The following is a 17532-nucleotide window of genomic DNA, read 5'->3' as shown; positions in this document are numbered from 1 at the left end:
TAGACTGAACTTGGTTGGGCATGTCTTTTGTGGTGTGACCTGCCAGCTGAATCCTAGTTGGGCAGTAACGTGTTCAAGATCCTGGTTCTTAACTTCAGCTCTTATTCCTTCACAGGCACCAGGATCATCTACGACCGAAAGTTCCTGCTGGAGTGCAAGAATTCTCCCATTGCCCGGACACCTCCCTACTGCCTCCCTCAGATTCCCGGGGTCACAATTCCCCCAGTCCCACCCTCCAGGCTGGAGCTGCTGAAGGAACAGAAGCAGACAGAGGAAGAGACAACCGGTAAGTAGGACTAGCAATTAAATGCCTTTGTAAAGTAGAGTTGGGGCTCAATTCCAAGAGGGGTTCCTGTGCTAACTGGGCTTACAAACACTTAAGTGAGTAACTGTTCTCTTGACTTCTCTCCCTAGATGACGAACAATTTGAAATGGACATGTAATCCAGTGCAAGATGACCTGTGTGGAGTTACGGATCTCTCATGCCACTGTTGCCGCCACCTCTGCTAGGGTATTCAAGGGCAGCTGGCCTCATCTAGTCTGGAAGAGAGACTTGTTGATTCTGGGTTTCCTTTAGTTCTGAGGCAGCTGGACCAGGGATAGTAGTGGACACTTGCCAAGGCCTCAACTTTCTCTGGTTTATACATATTCCTCCCAAACCCTGGCCCTCAGAGCTGGCACTGGGGAACAGAATATGTCACCTTCTGGCTGCTTAGTAAACATTCAACGAAATGCCATGGCTCCAGTGTTCTCAGTGCTGAACTCTCAGCTATACAGCTGAGAGACCCAGCAGGCCCAAGTCTGTTCCCAGCTCTCAATGGCCCCCTTCTTGCAGCATTTAGGGCTTGAGGCAGGCTGTGAGAGAAAACTGCTAGAGTTGCTAGGTCATAAAGCACAACAGCTGAGCCTTTCCAGGAAGTGAGGGCCCCCAACCCCCATCCATTTGTAATGTGCACTCCTAGAAGAGATGCTGTTTCAGCTAACACCCACCTCAGTTTCTCCCCTGCCTTTTCTTCTGCTTCCTATCTCTTAAGTACCAATCAGTTCAATTCTGGAAACCTTGCATCTTTCTTCTCAGCATAATCACCAGTACATTTCTGGTCCCAGCTATTTCTTTTTTTAAAAAAAAAAGTGTTAGAAAAGATTGGGAGAAGGGTGCTGGAGAAATAGCTCAGCAGTTAAGAGCACTGGTTGCTCCTGAGTTCAAGTCCCAACAACCAAAAATATCTCACAACTTTCTATAATGGGATTTGATGCCCTCTTCTGTGTGTGAAGGCATATATGTGGACAGAGCACTCATATACATAAATAAATCTAAAAGACTAGCCTGGTGATGGTGGCACACACCTTTAATCCCAGCATTTTAGAGGCAGACAGAACTCTGAGTTCAAGGCCAGCCTGGTTTACAGAACAAGTTCCAGGTTATTGGTGGCTACACAGAGAAACCCTGTCTCAACAAAAACAAAAAGGACTAGGGCTTACACTGAAACAAAAATGAGGCAACACCTTGTTTGCCTCATTTAGTAAACCTTTGTTTGCCTCTGTTTAGTAAACCAGATAATCTTGACCTCAGATATCAGTAATCTAATCTTTGTTGTTGAAACAGAATCTCAACACAGCTTAAAGTGGATTCAAACTCAATACATAAGTGCAGGGTAACCTTGAACTCCTCTTCCTGCCTCTAGTCTCAAATATTAGGACCATAAGTGTGTGCTACTACACCCAAAAGAAATGCAGGCATCTGGTCTTTTTCTCCTTCAGTTTAAACAGCAGAAACAACCCCAATCACTGATTGTAAAAACAATACACCAAGAATACAGCAAAGGGCATGGTCTCTACTGACCAGAAAGTTTCTAGCTATTTGAGTCTATTCTTAGGCTGAAATGAAAATAGCCAACAACACTGTGCTATGTTACAAAAAAATGTGCTTTTCAGTCTAATTTTGAGAAAAGCAGGTAGCAATATGGCTATGCCCGGCAAGGCCCTTCTTGATGAATGGAACAAGGAATAGTATTCATGGAGCAGGGAAACTGACACCAGAAAGAACCAGTCTGGCATCAGAATGGCTCACCTTTCCTACCCACTTCCCACCATTGAGATTTTTATTGAAATATACATATTATGAGTAACAAGTTATCTTGCAAGTGGCCCAGGTAGGATCTTTGGTCAGGCCCAACACAATTGTCTCCCTGGTGGTAATGGGACCCAAGCGAGAAGAGGCCTTCCACACCGAGGCATAGATCATTTGAGTGAGTCTGGGGAGGCCCCAGGATTATGAAGACTGTTGGAAGCCTGGTACTGTCTGGTTCTCAGGTGCCATTGTAGATGTCTCTTCTTTGGCCTCCTCTGAAGACAGACTCCTCTTTTCTGCAATTAACCTTTTAACTCCCACCATCCACTGACTGACCTCAGTCACATGGTCAACCATGAGTGAGCGGTGAATGTCATCTGCTGCATCCCACTGGTGGTGTAAAAGTTCTGAGGAGAGACAGGGCTTGAGCAAGTAATATTGGCACTTGGAAGTAATATTCATGTTTTCCATTCCTTCCCTCCCAATAAGTAAAAACCTTTTCACCTGTCAGTTCAGCCATCAATGGGAGGATAAATGACCCCACCCATACCTTGCACTAGTAGTACCATCCTCTTCTTTACAGGTATTGACAACTTCCCTCCAGCCCACTGTTCCTGAAGCAGTGCCAAGCGTCGGCTGATATCGTCATGCACCTGTTTCTGAGACAGAAACCGATCCAACTCAGTGCTGCCATTATGTGAATTCTCTGGCTCAGGAGTTTGACTCTTGGTCATTTTAGAGTTCATATTCCTTTACCCAAAGGATAGAAGTCCCCCACTAAAAATAAAATGAAACCTATGGATCTCCTCCAAAGACAAAAGACAAACATGACAAGAATTTTAACTTTTCAGTGCCTCCTCAGCCCCTTAGAGACTCATCTTAAGGTTACTGTTCAAATAAGGAAAACATGGCCAAAGGTGGTACTACCACGCTGCATCCCCTTTCTTCAATCCTTTATCTCTAGAGGGCTGAAGAAACCTTCATACAAAGCTTCTCTTTCTCTCCCAGACAGCACAAAAACAACCGAGTACATTATGAATGGCCTCAAGTTACAAAAATAAATAGGTTTATTAACACTAATAGGAGTTAAATACAACTCATTCCCATAAAGCCTCTGTTGCTAGATGGTCCTTCAAAAGTCCTGAGAATCCCTCTGACATCGATGTCCATTTCCCTGGAAAATTTTGAGAGATTCCTTAAGGTCCCATCAGAAGTGCTGTTTTTAAGAACCATACTTCATTGGATAGAAGTCCTTTCCACTCCTGGAAGTACCAGGGCCTACCTTTGTGTAGCCACGGCAGTCCTCCAACACCTGTTCCAGAGGTCGCAGTACATCTTCCAGTGGAACCTCAGACTCAGTGACTGGGGAAGTTGGGGGTTCCACACCAGTAGCAGGACAAGTCCCCATAGGTGGAGGCCTTGAAGCCTTACTTGAAGGAGGTGGATGACCCACTGGAGGTGGTCCAGATGTTTCTGAAGTTGGGGCTGAAATGTTCAAACTGGATCAAGCAACAAGGCTTAGTACCCTCCAATGATCATTTTATTCCCATTTCTCTTTGTTCACAATGTTTAATCAACTATGAAATCTGAACACAGTTCTTCATCTCTTACCTCTTACTGCCCAATTTTATTGATTAAACCAAAGCATGTTGGGAACCAAGCTCAAATCCTCTAGACAGCAAGTACTCTTAACCACTGAGACATTTCTCCAGTCCCCCATATAATCGAACACTTTTCACTGACAGATTTTTAAAGGGTAAAGAAAACTGCATTTCTCTACTCTTCAAAAATAAACATTTTTGAAGGGGAAAGGGAAGGACGGGAGGGGAGTAGAGAAAAATGTATAGCTCAATAAAAAAAAAAAGTAAAACATTTTCGCAGGGTAGTGGTGGCACAAACTTTTAATTCCAGCATTCAGAATGCAGAGGAAGGCAGATCTCTGAGTTTGAGGCTAGTTTGGTTTACAGAGACAGCTCCAGGACTGGCTCCATAGCTACTGGGAAACCCTGTCTCAAGAAACCAAAAAAAATAAGCATTTTCACATCTGTAAACTTCACTTTCTGTAAATACTTCCTTTTCCTATTTCTGGCCATGCCTTATTTCACTGATAAAGCCATCAAGTGGGATTTTTTTTTTTTTTTTTTTTTTTTTTTTTTGCTGTTTGAGACAGGGTTACACTCTAGCACAGGCGGGCATCAAACTTGTGGCACTCCTCTTGCCTAGGCTTTCTGAATACTGAGACCAGAGACATACACCACCATGCCCAGTTCAGGAACTCTCCACTGGTCCTTTTAATCTACCCGTTGGGGCCACCTTCCTTCCGCAAAAAGTCCTTGCTCCTGTTGGAGTAAGTGGAGGGCATCTCTCCACTCGTACTTTGTAGTCCAGCCCTTCTTTAGGCTTCCCTCCTATGCCTATTTCTTTTCTCCATTATGATCACTTCTTGGCCTTTACTCTGTCATCCCATGATGAACGTACAGATGGACTTTACTGTTTGCTTTCAAAACCCCTTAAATTTCTTTTTCTTATCAAATATAGCATACCACCACCTGCAAACCTATCTTGCAACACTCCATTTTAAAAAAAAAAAAATCTTTTTTGAAGCACTCTACTTCAGTTTCTGAACCTGGCAAAGTTGTTCTCCTCTCAGAGAGTTTGCACTTACCTGTTTATTGTGCTTGAAATACTTTTGCACCTTTTAGTCACATTTCCGTGTTTACTTAAATAGCCCCCAGGACAGGTTACCTGGAAACGTGCTTCTCTGCAGAGTCCCCACCAAGACCTTTTAGCTTGTTCACTATGTTTTAGTTTGCACTCAAACTGTTCCTGGCTCTAGCTTGACAAGTACTCAGTAAATACTAATTAAGCAAATAAGTAAGTAATACAAAGTCTGAGAAGTTTATAACACAAAGATCATAGTAGGATCGTGGGAAGAGATCTGGGCAAGGAATATCTGAAAACAGTCTGAGTGAGCGTAGTCCTTTTGTCCAACATACCATTTACTGACCAGGGCAGCAGAAAAAACAGGCTCGAAAAGCGCCTGCGCTGAGCCTCTTACTGGCTCCCAAGCCCACTCCTCTCCCTTGGGAGAGGAAACAGGTCGATGGGACAGGTTTATCACGGACACCATCTTTCCGTACAGGATTCCGCCCACGGCCCTTACACACCTCTAGGGGATCCATCCTGCGGGGCCGCGACCCTCTTAGTAAGGGGCGTGCGTTTGGGTCCACCAGTCTGAGTCTGCAGCCCATAAGAGAACTGCGGAGGGTCGTTCCAGCCGCGTTCCTTGTTGCCTGCGAAGGCAAGGAAGTGTGTGAAAGGTGACCGGGCACCCAACGGAGGTTACTTTGGGGTCAGGGGGAGTCAGAGTTCGGGCCGAGTACCCACAGCCAGCCCACCCAGCTTGCTCACCCGGCTTCACGTAAAGCTCCGCCATCGCTACTTCCGCGCCGCCAGTGCCAGCGGGGCAGCGCGTCATTTCCGGGGCGGTAGCTTACTCACTCAGTCCAGCTAGTTGCCTGGTGGTATTTGAGGGGCTGCCTAGAGAGCAGGCACCAATTCCTTAAAAGACAACTGGCTGAGCCAGGCGGTGGCAGAGGCAGGCTGGCCTGGTCTACAAGAGCTAGTTTACTACAAGAGCTAGTTCCAGGACAGGCTCCAAAGCTACAGAGAAACGCTGTCTCGAAAAACCAAACAAAAAAAGATGATCTGGATGGAGACTTTGTCAAGGAGCACCAAACAGGTAGGTTTTTCTAACATCTCCTAGTTTGCTCTCAGGCGCAAATTCACCAGAAGTACCTGCTGGATCTAATCACATCAACCTCTGGAAGCTCGCTTATCAATAGACTGCCTGCACAATTTTTATTTTCTCTAGGCTCACTAAGAAGAACTTCTTCAATACACAAATATGTCGACTCTTCAGAAGTCTTCTGAAATGCCTTGGACAAGTCTCAGCTGAGCTCCCACAACCCTCTGGTAGTTCCTGGTATCTTCTGCTTACCTATTTGGTTGTTTCACCTCAGAAAGTCTCAGAAGGAATCCTAATAGGCCTACCTTAATATCTGGCACAGAAAATCTCGTAAATTGTTTGCTGAATGAATGCAGTCACATTTCCAATATGCACCATGCCCCGTGTGACTAAAGGCAGTCAACAACACCAAGCATACATACCCACCTCACACAAGCTGATGGTCCCCAACCTTATCCCACGTCTAATATACTCACAACTAGTGAGGTCACTGAGGGATTTTTATTTGCGCTGATTCTGCTATAAAGTTGCTGAGGTAGAGCCAATTGTCCAGGGTTGGACAGGGGCAAGGAACAAAAGGACCCAAGGAAAAGGGTGCCAGGGGCCTAAGTTATAGTGCAGGGCCTCTCAGTCATCCATATTAACAAGAAACTTGGTAATAAATAGAGGGTAGGCAAGGATCGGGGATAGGCAGGAAGGTGAGAGGCTACAGAACCCTGGGAACTGGAGGAGTGTAAAGCCTCCTTCCCCAACCCTCTAAGATCAGTTTAGGACATATGGAGAAGAGAAGGTTTTAGCCTGAAGGCATCAAGAAATGAGAAGACGCCCCGCTTTCGAGGAGCTGCCCCAGCACCACCAACCCCTCCTTTGAGTAGTGGGGGAGGCAAGGGGCCACCAGGGGAGTCCATGGAGCTGGTCCGCTTGAGCCGAAGGCGGGCACGGGCCTGGACACTCCAGGCCTTACCCCGAGCTGCTGAGGCCACCAGACACTTCTGGTATTGAACCTAGGAAGAAGGGGAGTATGTGAACATCCAGTTTTCTGCCCTTGGACACCTGAAAGCTTTTGTAAGGCAGGTAACTGGCCAAGAATTCTGTCCAGCATTCCCATGTAGCTCAAAAACAAAAACATAAAGCTCAACATTTACTGAGTACTTAAGGAAAGCTAGACACTATGTTACGTGCTTTGTGTGATAATTTAATTTAACCTAAGTTATTCATGAGGTGTTGCTTTACTCATCTTGCAAATGAAGATACCAAGGTTCAGAGATAAATGACTTGTCTAAGGCAGTGGTTCTCAACCTGTGGGGGATCACATACCAGATGTCCTGCATAACAGATTTTATTTACATTTAAAATAATATTTACATAACGATTCATAGCAGTAGCAAAATTAGTTATGAAGTAGCAACAAAATCACTTTATGGTTGGGGGGGTCACCACAACATGAGGAACTATATTAAAAGACTGTCGCATGAGGAAGATTGAGAACCACTGGTCTAGGGTCGCACAAACAGAAAATGTTATATCTGGCATTCAAATGTAAGTCTGTCAAGCTGCAAAGCTTGCATTTTTTTGTGCTTTTTTGGTTGGTTGATCTTGTTTTTTATGAGACATGGTTTCTCTGCAGCCTTGGCTATCCTGGAACTCACTCTGTAGACCAGGCTGGCCTCAAAACTCAGAGATTCACCTGCCTCTTGCCTCTTGAGTGCTGGGATTAAAAAGGCATGCAATACCAACTATCTAGCCAAAGTTTACACTCCTTTTTTTCCCCCCGAGATAAGGTTTCTCTGTGTAGCTTTGGTTGATGTCCTGGAACTAGCTCTTGTAGACCAGGCTGGCCTCGAACTCACAAACATCCTCCTGTCTCTGCCTCCCAAGTGCTGGGATTAAAGTTGTGTGCCACCACCACCTGGTCAAAGCTTGCACTCTTAACTACACCTACCACAAGAGACTATCCTCCATCTCTCAGTGTTCTGTAACAGTATCTGGCAAAACAGACCCTCTAGTGAAGAGAAAGTCTACAAACCCAACCCATCCCCAAAATAACTGTCCCAATCAAACTCTTAGTTATTTAAATTACTCCAAGCAGATACTAATTACTCAGCCTTCCTACCTCCTCTTGTGTACCTGCACTGCAGCGTAAGTGGGTAAAATCTGCAGATCTCACTTTACTGTCTTCAGTGGCCCAGACTAATCTAAGGTTTTCACGATCTGCTCTGTCATTCTTGTTGTGCTATCACTGCATCCTCTTGCAGGCCACGCACACCACATTTCTCAGGGACTCTAACCCACTAAACACGTCTCTCACGTCCATTCCTGAGTTTCTCTGGTATATCTGCCCTGTCTCTTCACCTGGCACACTTCTTTGGGTGTCTTTTCTTTTCCCCCTACAGGTGAGGAAGCATCTCCATCATGCGGTAATGTAACTTGCTTCTGATGTGTTTCTGCTTCATTCTGTGATGGCAAAGGCTATATATGCCTTCTATAGCAATGACTTTTTAGGATTAATTACATTGGTTGGACCCTGTAGATACTCATTTGTTGAATGAACAAGTGAACTGAATTAATGTAGCTTAAGCATCCTTCATTCAAACACCCACATACACCAAGAAGTATATTAAATCAGTAATGGTGCCGGGCGGTGGTGGCACACGCCTTTAATCCCAGCACTCGGGAGGCAGAGGCAGGCGGATCTCTGTGAGTTCGAGACCAGCCTGGTCTACAAGAGCTAGTTCCAGGACAGGCTCCAAAACCACAGAGAAACCCTGTCTCGAAAAACAAACAAAAAAAAATCAGTAATGGTGCCCACTTTGTATAGCACACCTTCACTTGCATGCTGAAACTTTTAAGGAAAGTGTGTCCATGAGTGTTTGTATATGTGTGTACATGGTATTAGTATTCCCCATACTTTAAGAAATCAGAAATAAGCCAGATGGTGGTGGCACACGCCTTTAATCCCAGCACTCAAGAGGCAGAGGCAGGAGGATCTCTGTGAGTTCAAGGCCAGCCTGGACTACAAGAGCTAGTTCCAGGGCAGGCAACAAAGCGACACACAGAAACCCTGTCTTGAAAAACCAAAAAAAAAAAATCAGAAATAGCAATTATTATACAAAATGCCCTAGATTATTAAATGTTGGTAACCAACACAAAACTTAGCAAAAACAGCATTAAGAGCCAGATATGCTTGTGAACCAAATTTGGCCCTGGGATCACTGGGTTGTGATTTAAGTGGAGCTGCCCATCTTGAACCCATTCCATAATACAGAGTGGCTACAAGGAAAACCTCTCCTATTCCCACTCCATCCCTAACTCACCATACAGGCAGCTTGCACAGCTTCAGAAAGTCCCCCAGCATGAGGCTGGCACCAGAAGGCTGCACACTGGAATCTCTGACAACCAAGGTCAGCGATGAGGCCAAAGGTGTGTGGATCACGGCCAACACCAATAAAGGTCACAAGACGCACAGGGCACTGCCACAATGGTTCTTCCTCTGCACTAGCCTCTGCCTGCCCACACAAAGCCTAATCACTACATAGTTAAGCAATTGCCAGACCCAATACTTCCAGTAAAGACACACACCCCCACCTCAACATGCCTGCTTACCCTCCAAAGCCCCGAACTTCACCCTCCCGCGGTACCTGAATGGAATGCGCAGTCATCAGAGAGTCAGACACACTGAGCATAGCAGGAACCCAGGTTTTCTGGTCCCCGCGGGCAGTGAGGGTACCAATGGCCTCATTCAGCACATCCATACCTGAGGAGACATGCCTACTGTGCTGTCTGGCTTGGATAGAAAGGGTGTACAGAGAGTTTCTAGGACCCTTTCATTAACTTGGGATTCAGAAAGATGGGAAAAGAAGAGCTGGGGCTGAGCTTGGAATTCTGAGTTGGAAGAATGGGTATATCCCAAATTATATAAGGTAATGCAAAAACTCTAAGACTCAATACAATGTAGCTCTCAACTCACCCATACTCTCTTTCCTAACACACCGGAGCCATCAGTCCCCTTAGTCCTTACCCATGGCTTTGTTGACTGGTAGGGTCCCCATGTACAGTGCCTCGTATTTCTGAGCAGCCTGGCTCACTGCATCCAGCAACTCCACTGAAACACATATCATATCAAGCACCAATCTAGCACAGAAACTCAGTTGCCCCTTCCCTTGCTGTGGACTACACCACTATGTGTAAGTTTTACTATGTAACCAGCTCTGGCTGGCCTGGAACTTGTGACAGTCTTCCTATCTCTGCCTTCCAAGTGCTAGGATTACACCATGCCTCCCCATGCCTCACTTCCGCACCCTAATGAATATGCCAGGACTCAAGCTAGAGCTGAGGCTAGTAAAGGAGAGCCTGTAGATGCACCTTCAATTCACTGCTTTGGATTCTTGGATCTAGACTCTCCAGGAAGAAGCCAACTCACCAGGAACCCCACCCCCGTACCACCTCCATCTCTCACTAAAGCAGCCTGATGTTGCAATGCAGCGAGCCCTTCCCCATACCTTGCCTTGGTAAGTCTTCAGGGGAAATAGGATCTGGGGAACAGCAAGCAGCTTCTCCACTGACTCCTACCCTCTCCGACAAGATCTAAAATACAGCACAGCCAGCATGAGGTACACAGAAAGCCAAGCCCACCCTAACCCAACTCCATATTCCCTGGCCACCACTGGCCCTCACCTGTGCACAGAGCCCCTGTAGAGCACTTGCAATGGCCTTTGCAGGCACATCACAGCGAAACACATGACACTTGAGCATACAGCTGTCTTTGTCACCCGCAACAAAGGCAAAGTCCCTAGCAAGGGCAGGGATAAGACTATTTAGGCCAGGGGCTTCTAAGTGCCTATAAGAAACTTCTAAAGTTAAGCTAAAGATATGGCACAGTTGGAATGGGGAAGCCAGGGACAGGGCTCAGAGTATCTAGTTGTCACATACCTGTCACTGTTCCAGAAGCATGTGGGAGCACAGGATAAAATCAGCCCAGCCTCTCAGCCTCTCCCCCATCTGTCCCTGCTGTGCTGGGCCCATGGGCCCACCCACCCCAACCAGGACTGAACCAGGCAGGGAAGGTCATGCTGGGTCCACATCAGAGATCTGTGTCCAAGGGTTCAGCATCAGTGGGGATGGCAGCCTGCAAGGGGGAAGGGTGATGCAATTCTTGCTCGGGGGAACACAGAAGTCCTCACCGGCCCTTGGAGCTGCCCACACCCCAGACACGGATGTGAACCAGAGGCTGACAATGGATCAAACTGTGGTCCAGGGGATTCACCAGGCTCATGGCATCTTTCTTCAGGATCATCAACATGTTCTGGCCCTGCCAAGGACAGAGTGTTGGCAGATGAAGGTGGCTAACATGGCAAACAAGCAATTTACGGAAAACCTACCTCCGCTGAGCCATAAGGTGAACCCCTGAAGAAATCAGACAACTCACCTCACCCCAGGCACCATCATGGGGCTGGCTCCGGTTGCGAGTCTGGGCCAGCTGCTGGATACAGTTATTGACAGCAATACTACTCTTCCCTGGTGCCAGGTCCTCCTCAGGCACCTCTACCCAGCCCAGAGAGCGGACTGCAAAGCACTGACAAGATGGGGAAAAAGAAGTGACAAGCTGTGGAGTGGCATGACGGGTGACACAGGACCCATCCACATCAACTCCGGTCGTCCTATTCTTTATACTTAATCAACCCACTCATTGAATAATTCAACCCCTGATCTTTCCCTTGAAACTGGCCATCAGCTTCAATCACTACCTTAGCTCCTGGCTCCAGGCTCCGGACATAGGAATCTTCACCATACCATGTCAGAGAGTTACTGGAACAGATGACAGCCAGTAAAAGGATTAGGATTCCTACGTTAGGGCCAATAGTGAAACCTAGCCTACTTGATCCAGCACAGAATCTGGGACAAGACCCAAAATATAGCACCACAAATGCAAACCCAGAAAAAGCAGGCCCCAGAATATGGTTAACCAAGTACAGTTCAAAATTTGAAGAAACCCAGTACACAAGACACAGGCATAAACTAAAATAAATACGGATATGAATTAAAAGTGTGGACAAAAGCCTCAAACTAGAACAAGAGACTGTAGAACACAAAATAGGAATCCTCCCACCCACCCCCAAAAAACTGAAGCGAACGGATGGAGTCCACTAGAACATGATGGGTCAGGACAGAGGACACAGAACATAGACCTAATGATAAGGACTTGCAACAGACAAAAATCAAAATACACAACCGTCAAGAACATGGAAAAGCCAAGCACAAATAGAGCCCCAGAGTCCAGAACTACAGTTTAAAAGCAAATTGTGAAGACAGGCACGGTATCTACTGTGTGAGTTCCAGGTCAGTTATGGCTACATACACAGTGAAATCTGAGACCGTCTCAAAAAAAAAAAAAAACAAAACAAACAAAAAAAAAAAAAACAGGAAACTGTGGGTCCAGCTTCATTCTTTTGAGTGCCACGATAACCACAAGGCTTTCATTTGGCCTGGGCCACCCCTGTTACCTCCGGTTCAATGAACTGTCCAGGCTGGAGAAGGATCTCCCCTTGGGGGGTCGCAGTTCCCAAATCCCCTCCGTCCTCTATGGAATAGAGATTAGTCAGTGTAGCAGCAGGCCTAGGTGCACACATGAGCTCAGACACCCCCCCCCCCCCACGTTCCACCTACCGTTCCTGGGTCCTCTGCACCTCCTAGTTCCCAGGTTGGGCGCTGCCACTGAGTGCTGCCGCTGGGTACATGCCAATAATAAGTGCCTGCAGCATCACGGATCTTTCTCCAGCCAGGGGGTAATCCTGTCTCCCCCTCCAGATTTTGGTCCCCCCACAAGTCATCTATAGGAACAAGGGGTTAAATCAAGGGGCCACATTACTCGTGAGTTCCCAACGATTCTGTCATAACCCTCGCTCCATCCCAGAGGAGACAGCCCTAAACTTAGACGTCAACTCCCCAGTCGTAAAGACAGCACATGCAAGGATCAGTGTTTCCTTATCCCCTGGTTCTCGTTCCCGAGATGCCACCCACCTCCACCCCATGTTTAAGCTTCGGGTAGCCTTCCTTTACCCCTAATAATCCCCTCAGCTTTTGGTCCTCCCAACCGGACCCTCGGTGCGCACCATCGCAGTTGACCAGAATGATGGCCAGCATATAATCCTTGCCCAACATAGCCTATGACAGCCTGCGCTCTTAGCCCACGGCGACCTCCGGAGCTGCAGGGCCCCCTAGCCCAGCCTCTGCGCCGGAGACCGCCGGGCCAACGGGGCGGGATTGGGCCGGCCTTGGGGAAGGGCAGAGGCGGGCCTGAGCTGCAGGCGCCGCGGCGTCCGGGTCGCCGAGTCCTCGCGCGTCTCGGTGCGTGTGCCCTACGAAGTGCACCGACACTATGAACCCCGCACCCGTAGGCAACTAGGAGTTCCTCGGACGGCGGAGGACCGGCGAGAACGTGTCCTGTGTGCACCAGGGCGCGGATGACATCATCGCGTGGAGCATGAGATCATCACGTCCCGACCTTTGCCCGCCCGCGTACACGGCCCAGGACCAGACGGGAGGGATCCAGTGGCCGTGCCTGAGCACAGCCTAGAGTAATAGGGAAAAAACGCCACGCCTTTTACCGAAATGCCCCGGAAGTGCCTCTACCCTCAGTAGAGTTGGAGGTAACCTCTGACACACGGAGGCGGGGCTGCGCATGCGCAACAAGTTCGGCGGGGAAGATGGCGGATGACAAGGTGAGTTGAAATCCACGGGTGCTTCGGTCGGCGTGGTTTTCAAATTCCTTAACCTTTATAGATTTGAGCAGAGACGACGGAGATAATTCTTGTTTTTCCCCTGGGTTCCTGTCAACTGCCTAAACAGTAGGGGGCTTTAGGCGAAAAGCTGCTCTTCCCGGGACTGACACGGTGCCTAATTCGGAGCACACATTCAAATATATTCACTATGTAGCAGTGCTCATTCGGGCCGTTTCCTCGCCCCTGAAGTCTCCCTTACAGAGACAGCATTTCCATTCCACCCTTACCACCGCCCTCACTCAAACGCTTCCTGCTTCCTACGGACTTGCCACCAGACCGAGTCTTGTAGCCACCCTCCTGCTGACACATGTTCGCCACATATTCGTGTATTCTCATTCAGTATGAAATGACCTGAGCAGATAGCAGGTTAGCCTCGAATTGTACGGGAAACTGCTTCAACCTGTTATTTTATTCCCAGCTGGTCCAGAAGCCCAGCATCACCCACAGATTTATTCCTAGCCTGCCAGTTTCTCTGTCAGGTACTGGGACACAGCAACGAAAGCAGGCTAATGGCCATTTTCAGCAAGCTTGAACTTCAGCCAATAGTGTTTCCTTCCTAAAGCTAAATAGAAGTGCCTCTGCCCTGAGATTCTGTGGAAGTCATTATAAGTTCCTCATGCACGTTCCATCTGTCACCACCCGGCCCCCACGGGAGTGTTTTGCTTTTCAGTGTCTGCCTTCCTTCATCACTGCTGCCTCAGGAAGGTGTTGTAGGAAGAGATTTATTTGGTTCTTCCCATCATCCCTCCCACAGCTCACCTAGTTCCTAGCTTCTGATAAAATTGAGCAGGGCATGGGACTGGGTCAAGTCTGCTGGAGCCAGCCTCTCCCTTGTCCTAGGATTCTCTGCCGAAGCTTAAGGACCTGACATTTCTCAAAAACCAGCTGGAGCGCCTCCAGCAGCGTGTGGAGGATGAAGTCCACAGTGGCGTGAGCCAGGTAAGGGCCCAGTTGCTCTTGGGAATGTTGAATAGCACGTAGAATTTTAGTTTAGCGAATGGACATTGAGGGCTCAATGAAAGTCTCCCTGAGAAAAAAAAACTGGAACTGGGCATTGTGGTGCAGGCAAGTTCAAGGCCAACCTGGACTACGTAGAGGATTGTAGGCCAGCCAGTGCTACACACAAGAGAGCCTATCTCAAAACCAGCAGGGGAGGGAAAAAATAGCACTTAAGCTGAGATCTTAAATAGGTGTTCAATAGGTGAGGTTGGGGTGGGGGCATTCCAGGTACAGCACAGACAAACCTTGGTGATGAGCAGCATGGTGAACATGAAGCAGGAGAAGGGTAGTTTGTGTCATCAGCGACCATGCTGGGAAATGGAACTGGAGGAACAGGCAGGACTCGGGTTCCTCAGAAGCCTCTCTTGCATTCTAGGTGAATGGCATTCTGGGTAGACCCCTCTCGGAGTCTGGTATTGTGTGCTTGGGTCTCTGATATTCTTTTTCTGGCTCCAGAATTTTGAGATATCCTTGGAGAAAAGAGCGTAGCTGTCGGCAGTGAAGACGGGCAACAGTCGAATGCTCTAAGCCCAGCTTAAAGAGGAGAGCACACCTGATTTCCTTCTGTGTTTTTCCCTGCAGGATGGCTCGCTCTTGTCCTCCCCGTTCCTCAAGGGATTCCTGGCAGGCTATGTGGTGGCCAAACTGAGGGCATCCGCAGTATTGGGCTTCGCAGTGGGGACTTGCACTGGCATCTATGTAGCTCAGTCATATGCTGTACCCAACGTGGAGAAGACCCTGAAGAACTACTTTAGGTCACTACGAAAGGGGCCCGACTAGACCCTTTGGGGAAGGCAGGATGGGCGTGTTGGGCCTGCAGGTAGAGGCCTTTCTATCACAGGCACTCTGTCTGGCTTCCCCTGCCATTGTTCATTTGCTGTCTCCAGCTGACCTGTCTCTTTCATCCTTGTTTGTCCTCCTGCGGAGAGTGGACAGTGCTTGGTCAGCCTGCACCCTGCACTCCTTCCCCCCCTAGTTCCATGGGACTAACCCCAAAACTATGGGTTCAAGCCCTAACTGTGGAGCGTGCACCTGACCCTGACGTTCAGTATTCTCTCTGGTGATGCACCACCATTCTGCACTCGATTTCCTTCAGATGCCTCCCTGTCCCTCTGTCGCTTGCTAGCTACACAGGCCACCCAGGGTCTGGTGTAGGCCATGAGTGTAGAAGATGGGGGTGTGCCAGGCCTAGCCCGTCCAAGACGGGCTCGCTGGACCCTGATGCTATTCCTGTCCACTGCCATGTATGGTGCCCATGCACCATTCCTAGCCCTGTGCCATGTGGATGGCCGAGTGCCCTTCCGGCCCTCCTCAGCTGTGTTGCTCACTGAGCTGACCAAACTACTGCTGTGCGCCTTCTCCCTCCTGATGGGCTGGCAGACATGGCCCCAGGGCACAGCACCCTGGCGCCAGGCTGCCCCTTTTGCCCTGTCAGCCCTGCTCTATGGCGCCAACAACAACCTGGTGATCTATCTGCAGCGTTACATGGACCCCAGCACCTACCAGGTGCTGAGCAATCTCAAGATTGGAAGCACAGCTCTGTTGTACTGCCTCTGCCTTGGGCGTCGCCTCTCTGCACGGCAGGGGTTGGCACTGCTGCTGCTGATGGCTGCAGGAGCCTGCTATGCGTCGGGTGGCTTTCAGGAACCCGTGAGCACCCTTCCTGGACCTTCGTCAGCAGCCGGATCCCATGCCATGCCCTTGCATATCACTCCCCTGGGACTTCTGCTCCTCCTCTTATACTGCCTCATCTCCGGCTTGTCCTCGGTGTACACAGAGCTGATCATGAAGCGACAGCGGCTGCCCTTGGCTCTTCAGAACCTCTTCCTCTACACTTTCGGGGTGATCCTGAACCTTGGGCTATATGCTGGCAGTGGCCCCGGCCCGGGCTTCCTAGAGGGTTTCTCTGGGTGGGCAGTGCTGGTGGTGCTGAACCAGGCGGTAAATGGACTGCTCATGTCTGCTGTCATGAAGCACGGCAGCAGCATCACGCGCCTCTTCGTCGTGTCCTGCTCCCTGGTGGTCAATGCTGTCCTTTCAGCAGTGCTGCTGCAGCTCCAGCTTACAGCCATCTTCTTCCTGGCCACGCTGCTCATTGGCCTGGCTGTGTGCTTGTACTACAGTAGCCCCTAAGGCCTTGGCCGCCCCCACGCCCACTTGTGGCTGTGTAGATTAGATGCAACCACCAGACCACCTCCTATCTTACCACCACACCCTGCCCAGCAGCCCTGTAACAAGTGCCTTGTAAGAAACACTAAGGTAGCTGTGACCTTTGGATGTTCAGGGAGGTGAGCGTTACCCCTAGGAGGTATAAAGAGTGGGCTTGGTTAAGGAAGCGCCTAACCACACCCCTATATTCCTTCATACTAAAGAACTGGGAGCTCCAAACCCAAGCCCGGGCATCCTGTCCTTGAGGAACCCTGCCTCGTCCTGCATGCACATGGCTACTTAAGTTTGCTCTTCTTGCCTGCTGTGGTCACTCCTGAAGACCCCTGCCCTGAAGCTTGGTGCTGGCTGCTCTGGCCCAGCATGGTGTCCACATAAGGGATTCTTAGTTTGCCCTCTCCACAGTGCTGCTCCTCTTTCCCAGCCATTATTCTGGAAAGGTCAGAGGGGGCTGGGGTTTGTTCATCTCAGGAAACGTTGCCCCTGGGCCCTGGCTTAAACCTACACTCCTGACCCCTGTGCTAACTCAAGGGCCCCGCTGAAGCCCACTTGACCTCTAAGACACCTAGGAGGTACTGTTTTTCCCACTCGTTCCCCCTCCTAGAGGTATTCCACCTCCCAACAGCCACGGAAGGCTCTGCAGAGTAACCAGGGACCAGGTACAGAAAACGTTCATAGCTGATCAGTGTCTAACTACTTAAGCAATAAGGTCTTAATAAAGTGTTGAGGGTGTAGGGTTCTTCCTACAGCCTCTCACAGTTGTGCTTGTT

The 17532-nt window shown here is 48.9% G+C and overlaps 5 protein-coding genes across 12 annotated transcripts in view; 3 read left to right on the top strand and 2 right to left on the bottom strand.

Moving 5' to 3' along the window:
- The window catches only part of LOC121453161 (ankyrin repeat and KH domain-containing protein 1), a 114338-nt gene extending 113606 nt beyond the window's left edge, over positions 1–732 (top strand). For all 7 annotated transcript variants that reach the window (XM_041659674.1, XM_041659678.1, XM_041659677.1 and 4 more), the window contains 2 exons: positions 116–286; positions 415–732. In XM_041659674.1, coding sequence (XP_041515608.1) covers positions 116–286; positions 415–418 — 175 coding nt within the window. In that variant the 3' untranslated portion in view covers positions 419–732. The remainder of the gene's footprint in view (positions 1–115; positions 287–414) is intronic.
- A 1176-nt stretch (positions 733–1908) lies between these two features.
- On the bottom strand, positions 1909–5998 carry LOC121453164 (steroid receptor RNA activator 1-like). Of its 2 annotated transcripts, none has more exons than XM_041659688.1 (5): positions 5483–5998; positions 5239–5364; positions 3354–3556; positions 2725–2730; positions 1909–2478 (listed from the first exon to the last, which is right to left on the bottom strand). In XM_041659688.1, the coding sequence occupies exons 1-5, from the start codon at positions 5547–5549 to the stop codon at positions 2413–2415; spliced, it is 468 nt and encodes a 155-aa protein (XP_041515622.1). In that variant the 5' UTR covers positions 5550–5998; the 3' UTR covers positions 1909–2412. The 2 variants fall into 2 exon arrangements, with proteins under 2 accessions (XP_041515622.1, XP_041515621.1); XM_041659687.1 differs by having other exon boundaries at positions 2622–2730; positions 5483–5694.
- Positions 5999–6147: 149 nt separating this feature from the next.
- LOC121453162 (amyloid-beta A4 precursor protein-binding family B member 3) lies at positions 6148–13368 on the bottom strand. The gene is made up of 13 exons (XM_041659684.1): positions 12929–13368; positions 12483–12646; positions 12320–12396; positions 11564–11624; positions 11245–11391; positions 11000–11127; positions 10749–10754; positions 10494–10608; positions 10319–10403; positions 9838–9921; positions 9458–9573; positions 9134–9325; positions 6148–6823 (listed from the first exon to the last, which is right to left on the bottom strand). Exons 1-13 carry the CDS (start codon positions 12975–12977, stop codon positions 6587–6589), a joined length of 1461 nt encoding a protein of 486 aa, XP_041515618.1. The 5' UTR covers positions 12978–13368; the 3' UTR covers positions 6148–6586.
- A 47-nt stretch (positions 13369–13415) lies between these two features.
- Positions 13416–15376, top strand: LOC121453165 (SLC35A4 upstream open reading frame protein). Its single transcript, XM_041659689.1, has 3 exons — positions 13416–13537; positions 14438–14536; positions 15179–15376. Exons 1-3 carry the CDS (start codon positions 13523–13525, stop codon positions 15374–15376), a joined length of 312 nt encoding a protein of 103 aa, XP_041515623.1. The 5' UTR covers positions 13416–13522.
- Positions 15377–15754: 378 nt separating this feature from the next.
- On the top strand, positions 15755–17532 carry LOC121453163 (probable UDP-sugar transporter protein SLC35A4). Its single transcript, XM_041659685.1, has one exon. It carries the CDS (start codon positions 15755–15757, stop codon positions 16727–16729), a length of 975 nt encoding a protein of 324 aa, XP_041515619.1. The 3' UTR covers positions 16730–17532.

The sequence above is a fragment of the Microtus oregoni genome, unplaced genomic scaffold, assembly GCF_018167655.1.
Source record: "Microtus oregoni isolate MIOR12 unplaced genomic scaffold, Mior012 000011F_ref0000422, whole genome shotgun sequence".
Classification (NCBI taxonomy): Eukaryota; Metazoa; Chordata; class Mammalia; order Rodentia; family Cricetidae; genus Microtus; species Microtus oregoni.
The sequence above is the reverse complement of the archived record's forward strand: the minus strand, read 5'-3'. Positions and strand labels throughout refer to the sequence as shown.